This window comes from Mesoplodon mirus (assembly GCF_964341445.2).
Source record: "Mesoplodon mirus genome assembly, chromosome: 6".
Lineage (NCBI taxonomy): Eukaryota > Metazoa > Chordata > Mammalia > Artiodactyla > Ziphiidae > Mesoplodon > Mesoplodon mirus.
The window spans coordinates 57,052,235-57,064,657 of record NC_138982.1 but is presented as its reverse complement, the minus strand read 5'-3'; the positions used below and the strand labels follow the sequence as shown (position 1 = coordinate 57,064,657).

Here is a 12,423-nt window from a genome sequence, read left to right as displayed (position 1 = left end):
CATGAAAGATACTGCTCTTCCCTTCAATATTTATTAAATTCACAGTTAGTGAAATAATATATTGTTGATCTAATGCCCTTAAGTGGCTGTATTTCTGCAGCCATTGGAATGGACATTGGTTGGTTGGATACCTAACATGCATTCCCACCTTCCCTCATTTTTTTACCCTTGGAGAATTCTCTCCTTCTCTACCTACTCTAAGAGTGAGACCTATTTGTCTTAGGCAAATCAATCCATGGCATTACCTTGACCTGTTTTGGTTCAAGTATAAGCATATAATGTAATTTGGGCCAATGAGGAAGAGTGAGTCCCAGGAATTGGGTGGAAGAGATATTCACTGCTTCTTGGGACAGTGTGATTTTAAATGTGTAATGACATTTGGGAATTTTGCTATAACTCAAGATCCTAGCGCTTGAGGGCATGGTACAGGTGATGGAATACCAGGTAGAACTTGAGAAGAAAGCTGACTGTAGAAAATAGAGCAGTGAGTGAACTCTTGGATCAAGCTGTACTTAAAGGTAGTCCCCCTGTAGTTGTATTATAAATCAATATATTTCATGCCTCCTCCTACCCCTTTAAAACTTAAATATACTGAAATCAGTTTAAGCTGTGATTCCTATTACTTGAAACCAAAGATTTCTGATAGAGGGATTTAGCTAGTAGTTCAGTATATCTACAAATACTGTGGAATCCTTAAAATATCATAGCTGAGATGTAAGACATATTATAAATTTTTCAAGTTGACTATCTGAGAAGAATAATTGCCTTATTTAAGAAACATATTAGTTTGAGGATTAAGAATAATTAATTTTTACAGCTAGTACAAAGATACCAAAATTGACTGTCTCAGTGATGCAATTATTATAACATTATTGTAATGCTATTACTAATAACTAGACTTAAGTATATGAGATAATAATAAAAAATAAATGTTTATATTTGTATGGAAATATGTTAATATAAATGTTTCAGACATTACATGAAATTTCTAAAAATCTTATGTTCCGGTATAATGTTATAAGTCATAATTCTAGTTATTACTTTAAAATGTATATCTCAGAAATAACTAAAAAAAATAAATGTTTAGCATCATTTTTCTTGATCTATATCATAATTATGATTTTTTTCACTTTCGATTAGATTCTACATTTTGCAAAAAGTGACCCTTGGGTAGTTAACTAATACTGCGTAATAAAAGTTTTACATAATCCGAAAGCCTTAGTTTTCCTTACTATCTGGACTGGTAATCTACTTATTTGTTTATATCTCACTCTGGAAGTGTGATGACTTGCCTGAAATAAATACATACAGCATAAAAAAATGTGTAAAAGAGTGCTTGAAGAAAACAGATCAGAAGGAAAAGTAAGAGACCGGTGATGAAGCCATAGGTGAGATTAATACACAGAATGTATTTTATAAGCTCCTGTATACTTCCTAGAAGTAAAGAAGATCAACTGTCTCATTCACAATGTTCCCAAGATAAAACAACAACAATAACAACAACAACAAACTACCATCCCAGAGAAGCACAGCAATTTCTTTTCCTGAGACCAAAGATTTTCTTTTGTTTTCTGTTGAAATTGGTTTTGGAGTTCTCAAGTTTTTTATTTTTTTTATTATTTTTTTATTTTTATTTTTTTGCGGTACATGGGTCTCTCACTGCTGTGGCCTCTCCCGTTGTGGAGCACAGGCTCCAGAGGCTCAGGCTCAGCGGCCATGGCTCACGGGCCCAGCCGCTCCGCGGCATGTGGGATCTTCCCGGACTGGGGCACGGACCCGTGTCCCCTGCATTGGCAGGCGGACTCTCAACCACTGCGCCACCAGGGAAGCCCCTAAAGTTTTTTATTTAATAAGTGCAATTGTTGAAGACAATTAAAAAACAAAGAATTATCATGATTATCATGTACAAGAACTATTATTACTCATGAATTATCATGGCTCATGAGCAAATGATCTTATGGTAATGACTCAGTAATTTCCTGTAGTTAATATATAAAATTTGAAAGTCAGCAAGGCTTTGGTTTTGTATTTGATAAGTTATTGCTTACATATGGAAATCTAAAAGAGGAGATTATCTTGATTATTAGGTATTACTCTTTACTATTCACTATTAGTAGTCAGTTTGGTTGTGGTGAAACTCCTTTTAATCTGTTTTATTCCTGTTAAACTCAGAAACAAAATGACTGCCTTTGACCACTATTATTCTCTATAGCTTTGGAATTTCAGGCCAAAGGAATAAGACCTGAAATAAAAATGAGAGATATAAATTTTGGAAGTAAAGAGACCAAGTGGTCATTACTTAAGAATAGATGGTTATTTATATAGAAAATCCAAGAGGATAAACTGAAAATCTATTAGTATAGACAAGAGTTCAGTAAGAGATCAAAAAAGGAAATATACATACCCCCAAATAAACAGATATAAGATTTAAAAAGTCAATCAATATATATAGGGATAATAAAATATACAGTATAATGAAAATAATGGTTTAATCCATAATAGCAACAAAATGATGAAATATTAGAAAGAGTCTTAATAAGATATATAGCTTAGATGAAGAACTGATTACCTAATTTACCTGAAAAATATTTATAGGCTCCCCTTACCAGAGTCTATATAAATGTGTCAGGCATTATGATAAAATGGTAAGATAATGAATGCCATGGTGTTGCTTACCATTTGGTGCATGCAGTAGACAAACAGTCAATTATAATATAGCATGGTGCATTCTTAAACAAAGGTGAGACTGCGGTACCAGTGAATGATGGAGATAAAAGAAAAATGCAACCATTGATGAAGTTAACAAACTTGTTTGACTTATCTGGGGCCTGGAGTAGGATTCTTTTTCCCCTCTGGGAATTTTAAGTCTAGGCATAAGGTTTGAATTTATACTACCTAGATGGCCCAGGAAATCTCAGCTCTAGAAATAGAGGCTCTCTGGTTGGTAGTACTCCATGTGGTTTGGAAAAATCAAAAGAAAATCTTCTCTGGAAGGATACAAAATCAACCCAGATTGTACTGGATTCTCACAGATAAAGCCATGCTGAATAGTGGTCTGCACCCAAGAGTAAAAAACACAAGGATATTATCTCTGATGAGTGAGAGATGGTGTGGTATCATAGAAAAATAGTTGGTCTTTGTCCCCAGTTCCTGGCACAGAGCTTCTATAACACTTGGAATTTCCTAAGTGATAGAGGATGGTAGGAGTGTCTTTTGTTCTAATGAGGTGACTCTTGGCAGGCCCCTAGATAGCTTCTGTCAGGATGGGGACTGGTGTCAAGAAAAACCAAGGCTTAATTAGAAAACTTGGAACTTTCAACCCCATTCCCCAAGCTCTGGGGAGGGGAGGCAGGCTGGAGATTGAATTAATCACCAGTGGCCAATGATTTAGTCAATCATAATGAAACCTCCATAAAACCCCCGAGATGATGGGGTTTGGAGAGTTTCTGGGTTAGTGAAGTACAGTGAGGTGCTGGGAGAGTCGTGCAACCAGTGAGAGCACACACACACACACACACACCCTACCTTATTTTGCCCTATGTATCTCTTCCATTTGGCTGTTCTTGAGTTGTATCCTTTATAATAAACCAGTAATAGTAAGTAAAGCACTTCCTGAGTTCAATGAGTCATCCTAGAAAATTATAGAACCTGAATTGGGGGGTCATTAGAAACCCTCAACTTGTAGCTGGTTGGTCAGAAGTACAGGAGGCCTGGGACCTGTGACTGGCATCTGAAGTGGTGGTGGGGCAGTCTGGTAGGATCGAGCCCTTAATCTGTGACGTCTGTGCTAACCCTGGATAGTGAGTACCAAGGTTGAACCAAAGTTGAACTGAATTGTTAAAACAGCAGTTGGTGGCTGAGAGCTGGAGAAGTGGTGTGGAAAACCCCACAGATTTGGTGTCAGCAGTGTTGTGAGGAAAAGAAAATCCCAGAATCGGAGTCAGAAGTGAGATTTGCTAGAATGGTCCTGGTTTATGGAAACATGTGGTTTGGGAAGAGAAAGGATAACAGGGTGGAGGGTGAGGAATCTTTGATTCCTGGGTGGCCACCCATGGTGTGAAACTGCAGCTGTGCTGTGATCAGTTACTAAAGGTACAAGTTATCGATTGTAGAGATGAATCCAACTCCTGGGAAGTTGGTTCACTGGATGCATTAAGAAGTACAGACTAACAAGAAGAAAGCAAAATAATACAATCCCTTGGTTATTGTTACCTGTTACAGCTAAAATGAAATTAAAAGAGAGTTATGCAATTAAAAGGAAGAATGCAATCATAGATGGTAAGAGACAGTAGATGAGGGAGACCAAAGGCAAATGGTGTTGTAACCTGCTACTGCAAAGGACAAGTGAGCTGCTCACTGAGACATGTTTACTTTGATTAGATAGAACAGTGCCAGAACACCACACTTCCCATTGGGAAGACCAACGTTTTAATATTTTAAGAACAGAGACTTTAGCCCCATATATGAGGAATTTCTTTTCTTTGGGAATGATTCTCTGTTTCTAAAAAGAATTCTGTGGTACAAATACGAGATGATTTGTCATCTTTATAACCAACCTAGCCGTAACACTTTCATAATGATATTGGGGATATAGGCTCTTTAATTCTATAAACTTTTCCATTTGATAAAGTGAGTTAGAAAGAGGAAAATAGTCTAATCTTGGAAACTCTTGATCATGGTAAAACTATAACATTTTAAAGAAGAAACAATAAAATGAGAAATTTTAACTTTATATTTTAGAGAGCATAGAATGTATTATCCTTACTGGTAAATGATGACTGAACAAGAACAAGGTTATAAATTTCAGTGAAAAGCAATTTTTAAAGGTCTGTTTCAAAACAGTATATTATTCTTCTGAACATACATATTTACTCCTGGGAGTTAAATTGCACTGGAGAGACAAAATATGACTCTATCTACCTAAGTGTTAAAGTAATTGATATCTGATCCAGAAAACTTTTCTATTAAACATTACTAAGCACAGATCCATTACTGAATATTTATTTTATTTAGCAAATAAATCTTGATATTTTCATCAAGTGGAGACAGGATATACTTATTGTATTACTTTATTATTAAAATACAATCATGCAAGAATAAGAACTGTACAGAATTGTGTTATTTCATTGGATTATATGAATAAAAATCTCAAGCAAAATCTTTGTAAATGAAAACATAATAATTCTGGGGCTGGTGAATTATTATTTGTTTTATATACTCTGACTACTCTGCATGAATCAAAGTGGATTTTTCCTTAAATAAGAAAAATGGATAGCTACACTGCTAAAAATTCAGTAATTTTTTCCTCTGTGAAACATAATACAGTATAGCTCTATTATAATATGGCTTTAAGATTTTGGTGGGTCTTACCACATCCCCAAAATAGCAAAGTATGCACAGTGAGTTCCTGAGGATATGTAAGCCTGGTTGTCCTACAAGGCAGATTTGAATTTTAACCCTCCCTTATCAGTCTTGTAGAAGTTATAAAGGCAGTATAGTCCTAGTGCCTGCCACTGAGGGTGAAGTGGATTTTTCTCATAATAAATCACTAATTTAGTTGGTCCATTCAGTAAAAAATTAAAAATACTTAGATCTCTATACATTTCACAATGAATTCATTTTTATAGTTTTTTCCCTTTGCATCTATTTTTCATGTGGAAATCCATGATCAGGATGACTGTGAATTAGGGGCTAGCTAAAAAGAATACACTGCCTGGGGGATCTCTATCATGAATATTCTTCCTGCTCATCACCACCACCTCTGCCAGCTATTACTGGGCTCATGACACTGTCACATGACCAAGGAGTAATGAACTCAATACTATCTGGGCTTGATGAAGGTGACCTGGAGTTGGGCAGAGTTTCTGTGTTGCAGGGTTGTCTGCCAGCCTCTGCTGGGAGAACTAAATGTATTAGTCTCCAAGTTTTAATGATAATACCTACTTATCCAGCAGAACTTTGATAGGTAGGCTTTTCATCCAAGATCTTCAAGGTACAGATTTTCTGACCTTCATCTGTTGATTGTTTATTTAGATGATTTCTGTAATTCTTATTTACGGCCTCAATTTCTCTTGCTGCAACGAAAACAACGTAATTGTGTTCTGTCTCCCATGGGAAATCTGTGTCTATCCTCAAATGTTCCGTGAGTGGGTACAAACACATATGTATGAGAACATTTACATGTAGTTGTCCAAGGAAGGATGAGTGAACGGGAGGTAGAAGGGAATGTACATAAACTCCGAGTGTTTCTGAGGATGAATTTGACTGCACATGGAGGAATGTTTATCCGTCCTCCCCTGAGTTCACATGAATTTTATTGTGTACACTGCAGATGGAGTAGGAATCCGCCTACTTCACTGATGTAAGGCAGTATATTAGAGCAAAGCTACCTGATTTAACAAAGAGCCTCCAAATCTTAGGGATCTAAAGCAAGAGAATTTTGGTTTTTGTTTGTGTGGGTATTCAGTGGGTTGCCTTCCACATGGTCATTCAGGGATCCAAGCTTCTTTTGCCTTGTAGCTTCTTTAGTTCCGCAGTCCTATTTTCTTAGTCAGTGGCTAGGGAAAGAGAGTTCTGCATGGCAGAGATTTATGGGCCAGGCCTGGGAGTGTCATACTCCCAGGTTATTTCTGTCCACATTCCGTTGGCTGTTACTGAGTCACAAGCCTCACTGAACTGTAAAGGAGGCTGGAAATGTATTCTAGTTACATGCATGGGAGGGGGAAAGAGAATAGTTTGGTAAACAACTAGCCAGTCTTTGCCACTTTCGGTGGCAAGGACTTCTATTCCCAAACTGCTCCTTCATCTGTTTTCTCCTCCATCATTCTTTTAATTAGACTCAGCTTTCCATTCCACAATTAGAGCTTAGGTTTTAAGTGAAGTATTCTCTAGAAGAGAGGAAAAATATAGTCCAATTTTCACCCTGAAGTATAAATTACTAGAGTCATATTCTTTCTTAGAAGCAGATATATTCTAGCACTACCTAGTATAGTGCCTGCACAATAAATGTTTGATGACTAAATGAATAACTGAATATACCACCCATCTCCATTGTAGATCCTCTTCTTGTCCTGAGGATATTGGGATTCTGAAGCATGGAGAAAAGGAGAAGAGAAATGGCAGAATAACATAGCAAGTTGGAGAGAGGACTAAAATGACTTCCAGGCTCCAGTGGAGTAGAGAGGATTTCTAGAGTAAGATCTAGAACTCCGCATTCTGGCAGGGAGAGGGAATCTTAGAAAGTAGTTCTAGTCTGGTCCAACTTGTGTGGTTGGGGTGGTTGGTGTACATGTAAAGAAGCATTTACACCAGGAGCTAGCATGGGGAACTCATATAGGTGCCCTTGGGTGACCTAATGTGTCACATAAATGAGCCCATCAGGTCCTGCTCAAGCCAACAGAGCTGTCTCAAGTTGCACTAGCCATATAATCAGCAGCTGTGCCAGCCTGCACAAGACTTCCAAGAGGACTCTTTCCTCACATGCCCATGGGCTTCTTTGGACCCTTGGGTAGGCTCGAGCTCTGTGAAAGTTGAAACCAGACTAGGAGAAGAAGAAAGTCCTGTGGAAAGGGGGAAAAAGCTGAATTTGATTAGATAGTTACTGAAGACAGACTAAATTTTAGAAATGATTGGGTGGGATTGAGTCCTTTGGGGTGGGATAGAATATATTTTTGCCTCTGGATAGACCAAAGATGAATATGTATAGGTTAAAAAAAGTCTCATGTTTGCACACATTTGCTGTGTGATTGTCCAGTCACACCTGCTGCGTGACTGTTGAAATAAATAACTGAATACATTTTTGGCAACACAGAAGCTTCTTAAATAGAAGGCAGATAAAAGGAGTATCCTGGTATTTGGGACGTGCCAACAAAACAAGGTCACTCCCCTCCTAGGCCCTATCTCTCTTTGTGTAATTCACTTTCTAGCTACTGCCTTTGGCTACTGATGCCTGCCCAAATCACCACTCTGCACCTCCTGTGAGAAATATCCAGAAGCTAAAGATCACATTTCACCTGCCCTCTTCCTCACCTTGGAATTACCTGGGGGGAGAAGAAGAGATGCCACTAAGACTTGCACATATAGTTAGTAATAGTGGTTTCACCATCATTCCAGCAATGGCTTTGGAGTGACCCTTTAATCATTTGCAACAGAGGCAAATAATGTCATCAGTGTAATAGCCTGTTAGTTCAAAGTACCCATTCTATAGAGCGAAGGACCTAACGACTCCTAATGAAATCTAAAATTCGAGATTGCCTTCACTACCTCCCCTTCTCCTCCAGAAACTGTCTTTCTTCTCTCTGTTCTCATATAGCACTGTCACACTCCAGCAATTAGTAATTATAAAATGATAGAAACAATCATCAGTAACTTATAATTATCTTCTCTTCCAAAGTATAAGATCCTTTAGCATGAATCATCTTGCCAACAGATCATAATTCATCTTGATAACAGGTTTGATGGAGTTACATGAGATGTGAATCTGGCTCATTAATGTTATTGTTTTTAAACCCTCAGTGGCAACAGTGCTTCCTAAGTATTAATTAATCTTCATGACTTCTCTGTGAAGTAGGTTAAATATAACTAAACTTACTCTACCAGTAGAGAAATTGGCAAACTGGTAATCTCCTTAATGAATCTCTCTTTATTACCAGTGGACCTGAGAGTAGATATGGAAATAGCTGAATTGGATTAATTTTCCATGATACTAGATTGACATAACTTTTGTGTGGTACTGATTCCCCTCTCTGCCCCCCCCAGAAAAACCCTTGAAGATATCCATAACAAAATGATAAATGATTTATAACAATTAGCAAAAATTGTGAGTTCTGAAACATTTTAATCTACTTCCTTATAAAATGCTGGAACTAAGTAAATCAGCATCCATGTTCATTATAGCATGCATGTGATTTCTTCTCCTCCCTTTCTCTGCCTTAAATTTTCATTGTTCCTTAGGGATTCACTATTTAATCATCCCTAGTTTTATTTTATTTATTTTATTTTATTTTTTTTGCAGTACGCGGGCCTCTCACTGTTGTGGCCTCTCCCGTTGCAGAGCACAGGCTCCGGACGCGCAGGCTCAGCGACCATGGCTCACGGGCCCAGCCGCTCTGCGGCATGTGGGATCCTCCCTGACTGGGGCACGAACCCGTGTCCCCTGCATCGGCAGGCGGACTCAACCACTGTGCCACCAGGGAAGCCCCCTAGTTTTATTTTTAAAATATATTTCTTCTGAAGAGCTTGAAGCATTGTGGAAGAAATAAGGATTCCATAGGACCTAAATTTAATGCTTCCGTCACATCTCGGCTTCTATCAGATGGAAATAGTGTAGTTCAATGCGAGGATATGGGTTCAAATCCAAGGCCTGCTGCCACTGATTTTCTGATTTGCTGTGTATCTTTGGAAAAGCTGTTTTCTCTGGTAGCTGTTTTCTCATTTCTAAATGAGAATCATCTTACTCACTTCTTAAGTTATGGGAGTAACAAGAGATAATGAATGTAGAGTGCCTGGTACCTTAAAAGTGATCACTAGTGGAGTATATTATTAATCATATAAATCAGTGACTTGGCCCCAAAACCCTGACAAAAGGAATGCAGGGGCCTTAACAGGAGGATGTGATACTAGATGTGTGTATTTAGAGATTTTGCTTAATATGGTAGTCATTGCTGATTGTTAATTTATTCATTTTGAAAATAACAAAATACTCTTTAATATTGTTTTGACTCAGTGATTTAAAGACAGTAAAACAGAAACAACAAAAGCTTTTGACAACTCTTAGTACCTTAGATAACTGGAAATCTCCATCTCCATTAGAGATTGGCTCAATTTAGTACAAGAAAATTCTTGTCTTAATTCAGAATAACGCTTGGAACATGGTAGATAGTAAAAAGTATTTGGAATGAATGAATGAAAGCAAGTGGCTTCCAAAGACAAAAAGAGAAAAAAAGGACACCACTAGTGTTGTGTTCTCTGTGTACACTTGGCTGGCTATCCAGATCTCACTTAGATACCAGTGGCCCAAGAACATAAAAAAAGAGGGACGTTTGAGGTGTGAGATAGATGGAGGAAGGAAAGTAGAAATAGCAGGGATTGGAGAAAAAACATCCATATTCAGGAAAATACTATAATCACCTAGTTTACTGATGAAGTATATGGGGAAAGGTGACATTTTACTACAGGTTATTCTTCATTTTTTATTATCTTAGAGTTTCTCGGTTTTACCTCTTATCTTAAAAAAAGAAATATGATGGCACAAGGAATATTATGCTAGACCTACAGGGCTAGCTCTACTTAAAACCTTAAAATAACTTTCCATTTCAACTCATCAGATTAAAAAAAAATCCCTAAAACTGAAATAATCAACAAAAAATCAGAAACATGCCTGTATTTGTTTTTTATGGAATTAAGTTGTTAGCTGATACTTTGAAGATATTGAATCTTACCTGTGTAGATATATTTCACATATGCAGGATGAGTTTTTATGAAAACCTCTTTTACTTTTTCTATTTTATCAGCTCTGATTTCTGTTGCAAGTGGTGTGTACATAACTGAGAAAGATTCCGCCCTGGTGATGGCTTCTTCAATCATGGCCTGAGAGAAAGCAAACAACCCATTTGGCCTCAATAACAGTACATGACTTAAAGAATATAAAAAAATATGATTACCTTTATGGATGATTTAAAAATCTATATACTGTACTGCAAAGATAACGTATTTTGGTCTTGAATATTCATTAGAATGAACTTTTAATTAGTTCTGGAAATACTATTTCATATTAAGAAAACCAATTAAATGAAGAAAGTTTGTAAACAGACACCTCTAAACTGAGCTTGCTTTAAGATAAAAATAAAAATCCTATTTTCTGAGGTGTCATTTTTAACTTGATCTTAAAAATCAAATTCTTAAGTCTAACATAATTATCTTATGAACAGACACTGATGAGCAATTTTACTTTAAAAAATTGATTAAAATATCTAGATTTAAGTATTGTCTATAAATAACATGACAAACTAGACAAACTGTATATTTTTCTTCTTCCAATACATGGCAAAGCCTTTTGGAATTGAAAAAAAAAAAAAAAAAAGAAAACTTTCTCAACGTCCTCCTAGCAAAGCTTTCCTTCCCTCCAGATCACAAGAGCCATTTGAGATGGATTCAGCTATTTAAGAATTTCTTTAAATTTTCTTTGTTCATGCAAGATACCATTCTTCATAAAGCCTGCCATCACCCTGAACTTCCTGCTTTAACTAGGTCCATTACTATTTGAAACAGACCAAAAGGAAAGTTATGTGAAGTTTTAAAAGGAATTTATTCCTTTCCTACAACTTTTCTTTCTAACAAGGCTTGAACATTGAATAAAAAATAGAAGTGTCTATAGTTATATCATTTTTCTGAAAATAGCATAAAAGAATATTATAAAAGTCCATATTTAGTTATAGGAATGATTCTTTCCCTGACAACTAAAAGTTGTCAACAACCAATAAGGAAAAATAATAGATTCGAAGTTTCCGACAAAGAAAAATCATTTAACAAACATCAATTTATATTATTACTGGTATAGTATATTGTAAACAAGTTTTAGACTAATATTAGCAGCAATAAGGAGTTGATTTTAAACTGAGAAACTGAATTTCATATGTTGATTGCCTGCTTCATTCCTCAGTGACTTCAAATGGCCCCTATGATCAATTTTTTAATTTATAATTAAAAAAAATGTTTCTTCTAGAAACATTTTAATAAAAATCGGCCATTTCCAAGAAATACCCACTGCATGCCCACCAATAAAAGGGAACCATAACAAAACAGAAAATTTACCATATGGCTATGATTTAAAGAAAAATAACTAGTGCACACTCAAGCACACCAGCAAAGTCCAGTATTAAAGTCACATTCTTTCTTATGGGCTATGATTAGAATTCTGAATAGACACTGAAATAAAACAATACAAATGCTGAACTATTCAGGTCAAAGGACCTCTAAAGAAGCATCTGTCCTCAAAGGCATTCCAGTTTTAATTTACAATTTAAATTTGGTGTGGGACAAATTTCTGAATGGCTGAGGGAAAGAACTTATATGTCCACAATGCTGTCCTTTCCAGGTCTGAGGAACTAGAAGGGAAAGAATATGATTGTGATGCCAAACCCGGAGCCAGCACTTAGATGGAAGTAGTCATGGATTATGCAGCAGTTGATTCTGAGGGTGCAGCAGGTCTGGGTGCTGAGGCCTGGATGCTACTATGAAAGGCAAACAGTGGCAATGCAGGCAGCAGGTCTGGAATTCAGAGATGTGGGTTAAGAACTCAAGCTGTTTAGGTACCAGGTTCTGGTCCTCCAAAAGAAAGTAAAGATCCTTTATATTGAGTAGAAGAATGTTTTCTCCAGCTTGGTGCTTCATTGTTCATTGCTGGAACATGGAATATGCTAGAGT

At 36.7% G+C, this 12,423-nt stretch overlaps 1 protein-coding gene across 1 annotated transcript in view; it reads right to left on the bottom strand.

Moving 5' to 3' along the window:
• Nucleotides 1–12,423, bottom strand: part of SPATA16 (spermatogenesis associated 16) — a gene marked incomplete at its 3' end in the record, with an annotated part of 212,598 nt that overhangs the window by 52,294 nt on the left and 147,881 nt on the right. Inside the window, exon 5 of the mRNA XM_082624320.1 lies at nucleotides 10,440–10,587. Coding sequence (XP_082480446.1) covers nucleotides 10,440–10,587 — 148 coding nt within the window. The remainder of the gene's footprint in view (nucleotides 1–10,439; nucleotides 10,588–12,423) is intronic.